The sequence below is a fragment of the Spea bombifrons genome, chromosome 3 (genome assembly GCF_027358695.1).
Source record: "Spea bombifrons isolate aSpeBom1 chromosome 3, aSpeBom1.2.pri, whole genome shotgun sequence".
In the NCBI taxonomy this organism is placed as follows: domain Eukaryota; kingdom Metazoa; phylum Chordata; class Amphibia; order Anura; family Pelobatidae; genus Spea; species Spea bombifrons.
Window position 1 is genome coordinate 77,513,310 of NC_071089.1, and position 10,229 is coordinate 77,523,538.

The window sequence follows — 10,229 nt, forward strand, 5'->3', positions numbered from 1 at the left end:
ACAAACAGAGAGGTGGACCCACAGATACTAACACAAACACACATACACACTCACACTAGCACATATACACAATCACACTAATGCCTACACACTGACACTAATGCACTCTCATGCACTAATACATACACATTCACACTAGAATATCCTTACTCTATTACAACTCCACATCCTTACCTCCTTATAGCCGCTTGCTCACTATGCGAGCAGCCTCAGCCACTGGGCTCCCTCCTCCTTAAGTGGGCATTGAAGCCTATCCTGTGGCTTCGGGCTGCAAATGAGTACATGACAGGCCGATGGCTGGACAGCCATGCTCTGAAGCATTTCCACAAGAGACATCATTACAGTACAGTACATTTATTACATTGTTTTTATGTTACAGAAACCTGAACTATGGCTCAAAAACCCAAGCTTTACTACTTCAATGGAAGAGGTAAAATGGAATCCATACGCTGGCTCCTTGCTGCGGCTGGCGTTGAGGTTAGCTCTTTATTATTTACTTAAAGATGTCAATTCATTGGATATCATTTTTGTAACAGATTTCCAAATATTCATGACAGCTGAGGCTCTAAATCAATTCTTTAAAGGACAACTGGCAAAAAAGCACAATTTTTTTCTTTAAATTCCTTATTAATAACTAATTACACTAATAACAACATAATTGCAGTAAAACTTTATTTTTTAAGCTCCCACAGTCCCCAAAAAGGGGGTAACATTCATATTGCATTAAATATTGGTCAGATCAGACTGAAGATGCGGATCATCTTCTGTATGAGATGTTTCGCACGTGCACAGCAGCCCTTTTTGTTACTGGTGTTGGCATTACAATGGCAGCCATTTTGCACATGACTGACAGTGTTTAGAAACACTGAGCCTAAGCCTAACCAACCTAGCTGTTCAAATGTAAATGTTAATTATTACTTGGCTAAATGTTACAAAGATTTAAAAGCCACCATGCGCAAAATGGCCACCGTTATTCATTGTAATGCTCACGGATCGTCAGTAGGATCTGACCAATATTTTATGCAATATGGAATGCGTCCAGCATGCTATAAGGGGATCGGTGGGAGCTGTAAGCCCTTATCCTATCATTATGTTGCATTAGGGTTTTTCTCACTACAATTGTCTTTTAAATAGAACATCCTCATCTATCTGTAAATCCATGTAGAATATAAGTCTACAGTCACGATGTGTACGTTTTATGACTGTTTTTTTTTTCAGTTTGAGGAAGTGTTTTTAGAAACAAGGGAACAGTATGAAGCATTACTTAAAGGTATCGTCCTTTTAAAATGTCATAACTGCCCCCATGTAAACTTCTTTGCAGAGACTTTATTCCTCAACCGGAGCTTAAAAATTGTTCAGTCGACACATCACGTCTATTCCCAGTTATATGTTCAGTAATACGTGTCCTCATTTGGACATCATCCAACTTTTGTAGTGTCTGTGGGCCAGAAACATACGTTTGTAGGAAGCTCACACTCCCTGCTCGCACTCTAGAGAGGAAATACACTGCAAAATATTTTGGTGCAAAGCCACTCGAGGCAGGGAGAAGGTGGGATCTGTCTTCATCTTTAGCCAAGTTGGCCTGTAACTTTTTGGAAAGAGGCAATGTTAATGGGTTCCTGTGCTTGTATGGCCCTAAGGAGCTGAGGCTTTTGCACCTATAGTGAGGAGGACTTTATGAAAAATGGCACCAGCAGTGGGTTCATTACTCAAACCAGATGTGGTAGGAAAAGAACATTAAAGGGGGCAAACTCAGTGTATGCGAACATATATGGTGTAGATACCAGGTGTTGAAACCACTAGGTAATTTACATTCAAAAAGGGCTCAGTGAAGCTCCGCTTCCTCTTCTTTTTAATGATCTCATTACTTTTTGTATTGTCAGCGGAAGCTTTCCTCTTCCAGCAAGTTCCAATGGTTGAAATCGACGGCATGAAGTTGGTACAAACTAAAGCCATCCAACAGTATATCGCAGGAAAACACAATCTTTATGGCAAGGACCTCAAGGAGAGAGCAATGTATGTCCCATGGTTATGTATACATTTAAATATGTTGCTACATTTATTATTAGTTGGTCTGTGCCTTGTTTATTAAAGTCTACATAAACCACGGAATCAGTAGGTTGATAGGACCAGTTTCTTGTTAGATGTAGGAGGAGTTCAGTTTCTTTGCATTGATATCTAATGTGAATGCTAAGCATGCGAGGAGCATGTTTTGTGTCAAATGTTAACTAGTTTTCAAAGGGTTAAGAATAGGCATTAAAACAACAAATGTTTCTTGATTTTTCTTACCATGTGGTGGCAGTGTCAAACAATTGAGATGGAGGAACAGGGTTGTGTGTGCAAAGGTGTTTATTGAAAGAACTAAAATATTTTTAGTTTACTATTCTTTGGCACATTGCAAGATTGTGCATCATGGCACAGAAATCCGATTTTATTTATTTATTGTTATTTGATTTTTCACAGAATTGATATGTATGTGGGGGGTACCACCGATCTTATGGACATCATTTTACTCCATCCACTCTTGCTGCCTGAAGAAAAAAAGAGGCACATTGAGGTAATTGGACAGAAGGCAAAGAATAGATACTTCCCGGTCTATGAAAAGGTAAGTAATGTCTATGTATTATAAGTGCAACTGTATTTTACTTAAAATAAGCATTTTCCTCTTGCAAATGCATGGAGAGATTCATCAGAACCTCTCCACCACCCCATGAATTTGCCCTCTTTATCTTCCTGAAGCCTAAAATGAGCCACCTCCTCTGCGCCTCTCTCCTTACTTCTGTACGACAGGGTATGAAGTCATATTCTGACTCCCCTATTTTAAAGAAAGCGTGGCACAGAAGGAAGCTATGGAGGACTCTCCAGCACAGCCCTCTATAGTGTTAATGGAACAGTTGAGGAGAGTTGAGCCAGTTGAGCCTGAGGCCACCGGACCCCAAGACCTGCTGCCGTAACCTCAGGCATTGTCGACCTAGGCCAGAATACACCACATGAGACCTTCTGTGTGGATAAATAGAAAGCATTCCAATTGATTTGGCTTCAAGCTGAAAAAATGGTGTTAAAATGACACAACAGATGGGGCAGTAAACTGTAGCCCTACAGCTGCCACATGTTCTAAATGTTTTTTTTTAAGATAAATATTTTTTTACATTCTTCATTGGTGGGACTGAAGTGCCTCTTTAAAAAACTACAAAGCCATGGACAGTATTACATTATGCAGACAAAATAACTGTGCTCCACTTATCTTGTGTTGGTGAGAAAACACATATACATGTCAATGAAATGTATTCAATGTTTTGTTACCTCTATAAACAAGTTTTATAATCCTGTAGATAAGAAAACAAGGCACACATTATCATGCACAAAGCAACCACCTCAATGGTAATTCCAATTCTAAAATTGAAGAAGAACTGATGGCTAAAATAACAAATATCCATTTAAAGTCCATCCAGCATTGTCAGATAAAGCCTTTGAATCCTCATCTTCTAGGCTACCCATGGGTGGCGCTATCATATCAGCTTGTTTAGCAGCTGCTTAAGGTTCTTATTGGTCTAAGGCAGGGGTGCACCAGGCCACTTCCCGATGTCCGCATACACATACCGTATTGGCTCGAATATAGGCCGCACTTTTTTCCCCCACTTTAAGTTTTTAAAGTGGGGGTGCGGCCTATATTCGGGGTCTAGCGCCCGACGCCCGGGACTTGCAGTCCCGGGCGCCGGGCAGGCAGCGGGGTTAAGATACAGATCCCCCGCAGCGGTGCAGGGGAACTGCATCCTTCTCCCCGATACGCTCAGACAGCCTCCCCTGCCAGCACTTCCCACGGGGGGGGGTGCCGGCACGGGAGGTTATCTAAGCGTTTTACCTCTGCCCACCCCCGACTTACCGGAGCAGACTCCCGGTTGTCTTGCGGGGCCGGCGGGAGACATCTACGCAATACGCGCATGCAACTTCCGGTACCGGTACCGGAAGTTGCATACGCGTATTGCGTAGATGTCCCTCGCCGGCCCCGCAAGACACCCGGGAGTCTGCTCCGGTAAGTCGAGGGGGGGGCAGAGGAGGACAGCGGCAGCGTATCTCGGGGAGGGAGGACAGCGGCAGCGGCAGCGTATCTCGGGGAGGGAGGACAGCGGCAGCGTATCGCGGGGAGGGAGGGCAGCGTATCGCGGGGAGGGAGGGCAGCGTATCGCGGAGAGGGAGGACAGCGGCAGCGTATCTCGGGGGGGAGGACAGTGGCAGCATATCTCGGGGGGGGGACAGAGTGGCAGCATATTTTTTTTGGTGCTTTTTTAAAGAAAAAAAACTTTTTCTTTAAAAAAGCACCAAACTTTTAGGGTGCGGCCTATATACGGGGGCGGCCTATATCCGAGCCAATACGGTATATACATTCGATACACTATTTATATTAAGATGTCCTATATCATTCTTTTAATCCTGCCAGGTCTGACTCAAAGACTTTAATACATTTTGTACAATATAGGCTAACGTGAAGTTCCAACTCTTTTAGTGGTATATTTTGTCAGTGGGGACCTAGCAATGTGTGCTTAGTGGGCAGTTATTAGGAGAAAAAGGGGAAAACCTTCCTAAAGTATTACATGGGTATCATTAGGACCCGTTTTTTCTCCATGTACACAGCCTACAGTATATCCTAGTATTTGCTAAACTGAACTGTAGCCTTTCTTAACTGGACCTCTACCTGTGCTGACATTAGGCCCCCATTTCCGGCGGTAAGCGGCTTGCACATGGGGTATTGGATGGCAATTTCAGCAACCATACTTGCGTAATTGCATTGCACATTATGTTGTATGTGATGTAAGTGGTGCAGTGTTTCAAGCTCCAGGAGGCTTGAGAGCTTTAGACTCTGGTGCAATATGTGTTAAGAATACTCAAAAAAAAAAACGACAAAGAATTTGTAAGGTTTTATTAATATATGTCCTGTATTCTAAAGAAATGTTCATAAATTAACAAAATTTCACTTATATGTATTGTGAGATCAATCTTTTTTGACAGGTGCTACAAGATCATGGAGAGATGTTCTTAGTTGGGAATCAGTTTAGCTGGGCAGATATACAACTCCTGGAGGCCATCTTAATGGTGGAGGAAAAATGTCCTGACATTCTCTCTCATTTCCCTCTGCTGCAGGTGATTTTTATGCAAAAATTATTCTTTCAAGCCTTTAGTATTGAAATACGCAAGTAGCTTTTACTAACAGGAAACTGTTAATTACCCAAATTATTTTGTAAAAGTTACATATGGTTTGTGTTTTTTTGTTTGTCAACCTGTTTTGCGATACATTAAAATAGCTAGGTTTATGGTACAGACATACACAATGTAGGTTTCTGCTGACAGTGTCCAAATGACCTGTTGGATTCTCACTGTGAGGATCCAATACCCTTTATAATAGATCGGAAAATATACATATCAATGTTTTTTTCATGATTTAGTATTTTTCCTCTAATATGCTTTCTTTAGAGCTTCAAAAAGAGAATAAGTGAAATCCCTACTATCAAGGCATTCCAGCAACCAGGAAGTCAGCGGAAACCCTTTCCTGATGACAAATATGTGGCAACAGTGAGGACAGTACTCCAGATGTACAACAAGGTGACCTTAGGCTAGGGCGTCTAGTGCTGTAGCTACAAACACAGCACAATGTACCATCAGCACCCTGGTTTTATGATGCTTTACTACTTCTTGTTGATTTGAGCAGTTAGTAAGAGTTGCCTGGAAGTAACAATAAAAGTTGTGAACGACACATTTGTTGTAATGATTGCTTTTGTATTACAATTTCCTTGTGATATGTGGATACTTAGTGTGCACCGTGAAGAGTGGTGGTGCAGAAAGTCTTTACCCTTTGAAGCAGAAAACCATACAGATTTATTCACCGTTATGAGGGGTCAAGCCTGGTAATTTGTCTCCTAGAAAGTACCACTCCAGAGTGTTTCTCCTGCAAGAAAAACAGAGATGACTCTGGATGTTCCTGTTAATCAATATGATGTCTTAAATATACTTCAAGCAGTGAAGTACCTACCCCTGGTGCCATGGTGCATGCTGTCCTGGGGGGGTAATTATTTAATAACAAATAAATTAAAAAAAATATATAGAAAGCTCAGTGATGTCACTGTGATATCACCATCAACCATAAGAGATCATCCTTGGTTATGTTAATGCTGGCTGGAGAATTTAATAAAGTTGTGGCCCACACATAATACCGTCTGTCTTTTGTTCAGATAAAAGGGTGGGTTGCCCTGAGGAGGTACATGGAAGGGCTCTAGACATAAGCAGTTCGGAACAATTGGCCAGTGTGATTACCATGTCATCTGTCTTATAACAACAAGCAACAACAAACACACGTCCGTGGCAATCACAAGCACATCAAAAAATTACCTCAATGGTAACCCATGTTATTTAAGCATGAAAATTTACTGGATGTCCGGTGGTAACCATCCCTGAGAACTTTATAAATGAGCTGACCCTGAGACTCTCTGAAATATTAACCCTTTAATAGCCCATAGTAAAGAGTATATGGAGTGACTCACCAAACATGTTACCTAAATGGCTCTAATACTGGTCCTCATAGAAACCTTGACTTGTCCTTATTTAAAAATGTACTTACTCAAGTCACCTGCATTCAAGCAGGGATATAAATTATAACATACCAATTGGTAGCCTTATATATGGTCACAACAGTGTAATATAAGAAGGAGTCAGTTCAAAATTGTGTGACTTTGAGAAACTTCCTTATCCAACATGACATTGGGGCAAAACCCCTAAGACTCAGGGGCCAAACCCTGAGAGTTCCCAGGTATGGCGGTAATGGGTGCAGTATAACCTGATTGATGCTGAAATAATGCTTAATTGTAGTTCACACTCTATTGGGTAGTACATATAAAGGGAGTCAGTTGAAAACACCTGATAAATTAGCACAACATAACCAACAAATCAATAGCCTAATAAACATATAATTAAAATCCATAAGCACCTGATAAACAAAATGTCATAAAGTATGAAGAAAGTGTTTTCTATGGTTTTCTCTACAACTATGGGGTCATTAAACAATATCACAATGGTTTGTGTGCTTTAAACACTGGAAGAAACTCGGGTCGCAAGAAAAAGCACGAAAAGTTTACACTGCAATTCAAAGTGGATTGTATTGCCCCCCAACGGTTGCTTGTTGCATTACATCACTGTCAATGCATTCTTTCTGATAAAGATTTTAATATTCCATGGAGTCTAACATTAATCAGCATCAGTGAAACATTGATGCACATAATGAAATAACGTTACATTCTATAGAAAAAAAAACAAGGTGGTGAAATATAACATCAAATGTGCACATTTGATTTGTGCTACTCCGTTGCAAATACATGTAAACCCATGCAAGCTCACTTACATAGGGTATAATAACTGCCACCCTCGTATAATTCTTATGACACGCGAAATAAAAGGATTTGGGTATTGTCAATACACGCATCAGCTGTAAATGCTGTTCAGCTGTAAATGTACACCGAATAAAAAATGTATGATATGCGTCAAATAAACCAGTGTAACATATGTATGATACACACCAAACAAAGCAGTAACGAATAATTTACACCAAATAAGCAATGTAAAATATGTATAATATACAAATAAGCAGTGTAACATTATTATTATTTATTGCTTTCTATAGTGCCATGAAATTCTGTAGCCCTAACATGATTAATATACACCAAATAAGCAGTGTAAAATATGTATAATATACACCAAATAAGCAGTGTAACATATGTGTCACATATGCGTAACTGTATATATAGCATAAGAAAGGCATACTGCCACGTGCAGCGCCGCATTTGGATGTGTCTGAAGACTTGGAGCTTGACTACCCTACGTTTCTCTCCTAAAAAGGGACCTTGAGCTTGTTTGGAGGTTCTGGCAGGGGAGCGCAGCTATTCGTATACCCTTGACCGATGATCGGTGCTTCTCTACCGGGGATGGCCATCCTCTTCGACCGAGCGCGCAGCTTCGGGAGGGACGCACATGGAGTGATGAGGGAGGAAGGGGACGCCCGCCTAGCCAACCAGCCGAATCAACCCTAGCGATCAATTTTTTTGTATTTAAGTTTATTATACAAAACTGATTATGATAAAACAGACATCAACCTGTTTTAGCAGGAGTACAAAGATCGGTAATATTGGTACAGATAGACGATAAGCAGTACTGCGACGCAGCGCAGGGCAATACACGTTACAGTACGACTTCAGTTTATGGAAAGCTCAGTAGAAGCAGTGTACAATTACATTCCCAGACGTGGCACATATGGTTAGCACTTTAGTGGAACATAACCTGGGGAAATGGGGGGGGGGAAGGGGGCCGAGGAGAACGGGGCTAGTCTTCAGCCTCTAGACCAGACCTGGGCAAAGCACGGCCCGTGGGCCACATCCGGCCCGCTGAATAGCTCGGACCGGCCCGCAAAGAGTGTCCTGGTGACTCACCAATGAGTCCGGTGTCCCCCCCCGCCCCGGTCACTTACCTTAAACTCCTGTGTTGGAAGCGTTTGTCTCGGGTGCCGGCGCTTTACGCTGGGCGCCGGCATATGACGTCAGACGCCGGCGATCAGCAGTGAAGCGCCGGCACCCGAGACAAACGCCTCACGCTTCCAACACAGGAGTTTAAGGTAAGTGACCGGGGCGGGGGGGGAGATCCTGAGAAGGGGGGGTTAGGGAGTTAGAGGGGAGATACTGAGAAGGGGGGGGTTAGGGAGTTAGAGGGGAGATACTGAGAAGGGGGGTTAGGGAGGGAGGTCTTACTGTGTGTGTGTGTCTTACTGTGTTTGTGTGTGTGTGTCTTACTGTGTGTGTGTGTATCTTACTGTGTCTGTGTGTGTCTCACTGTGTCTGTGTGTGTCTTACTGTGTCTGTGTGTGTCTCACTGTGTCTGTGTGTGTCTTACTGTGTCTGTGTGTGTCTCACTGTGTCTGTGTGTGTCTTACTGTGTCTGTGTGTGTCTTACTGTGTCTGTGTGTGTCTCACTGTGTCTGTGTGTATCTTACTGTGTCTGTGTGTGTCTCACTGTGTCTGTGTGTGTCTTACTGTGTCTGTGTGTGTCTTACTGTGTCTGTGTGTGTCTCACTGTGTCTGTGTGTGTCTTACTGTGTCTGTGTGTGTCTTACTGTGTCTGTGTGTGTCTTACTGCGTGTGTCTTACTGTGTTCATAGCTTATTCAGTTATTGTAATAAATATTTTAGCCCATTTTTTAGCTCAAAATATTTTTTCCTTTTTTTTCTCCTCTAAAATCTAGGTGCGTCTTATCAGCAGGTGCGTCTTATAGAGCGAAAAATACGGTATGCACTCCGAAGCCTTGTTCATTTTGTTCACTTCTGTGCTGTGCTAATAGTTATTCAGGCCTTACTTATTCAAGCACCTCTACCAATGACGTAGGCTTGAATAACTTTATTAAACAGCACATAAGTTAACAAAATGGACAAGGCTTCGGAGTTTGTAGTTTGTAGAGGTCTGGCCCTCTAAAACCATTCCAATTTCTCATGTGGCCCCATGGGAAAATTAATTGCCCACCCCTGCTCTAGACTGTCCTTGAGAGAGTAGTCTCTCAGCAGGCTGTGGATAAGCCTGCGGCAGTCACGGACTGTGACCTGCTCCCTCCTCAGCACCAGGCGGTTCCTGGCAAACCATAGAGCGTCCTTTACGCAGCACATGAGGCGCCAAGCATCCTCAATGGCGCTCTCCGTGTGTGTCCCTGGGAAAAGTCCGTAAAGTACCGAATGGTAGGACAGGTACTTTCTCTCGATAGAGTCCTTGAGATCCAGCTCCAGGGCTCTGAACAAGGCCTGTGCAAACGGGCACTGCCAGAACAAGTGGAGGGAAGTCTCCTCCACAATGCACTGTGGGCAGTGTCTATATCTGCACAGCCCCCTGGCATGCATAAATGTCCTTAGGGGGAGGCCTCCCTGAATGGCCATCCATGCCATGTCTTTATGTCTGTTGGTTAGCCTGCTCGACGACACGTTAGCCCAGACAGTCTTGGCTGTGGCATCGGGGAGCCCTGGGATGTTCTCGATAGTGTCTTTGGCTCTGATGAGCTTGTGGATCACACGGGGTAACCACAAGTCTGGTTTAACTCCCTCCAGTTGGTGCTCCCTTACAAATTTGCCCACGTCCGAGTAGAACCAGGGCATGGTCCAATTGTAAGGGATGGAGCTGTCCCACTTTTCCCACTTGAGCTGCCTCCACAGGGGC

At 43.0% G+C, this 10,229-nt stretch overlaps 1 protein-coding gene across 1 annotated transcript; it reads left to right on the forward strand.

The window, feature by feature from the left end:
• Window positions 1–385: 385 nt before the first annotated feature.
• LOC128483425 (glutathione S-transferase 3-like) lies at window positions 386–5,749 on the forward strand. Its single transcript, XM_053459627.1, has 6 exons — window positions 386–477; window positions 1,219–1,270; window positions 1,884–2,016; window positions 2,464–2,605; window positions 5,008–5,139; window positions 5,470–5,749. Exons 1-6 carry the CDS (start codon window positions 391–393, stop codon window positions 5,611–5,613), a joined length of 690 nt encoding a protein of 229 aa, XP_053315602.1. The 5' UTR covers window positions 386–390; the 3' UTR covers window positions 5,614–5,749.
• Window positions 5,750–10,229: the final 4,480 nt, after the last annotated feature.

Bases quoted from the DNA above. Each gene is read 5' to 3' on its own strand.
- LOC128483425 (XM_053459627.1), top strand. From the start codon at position 391: ATGGCTCAAAAACCCAAGCTTTACTACTTCAATGGAAGAGGTAAAATG. The intron at 1,271-1,883 runs GTATCGTCCTTT...TTGTATTGTCAG, and splicing joins GTATGAAGCATTACTTAAAG to CGGAAGCTTTCCTCTTCCAG. The intron at 5,140-5,469 runs GTGATTTTTATG...TGCTTTCTTTAG, and splicing joins CTCATTTCCCTCTGCTGCAG to AGCTTCAAAAAGAGAATAAG.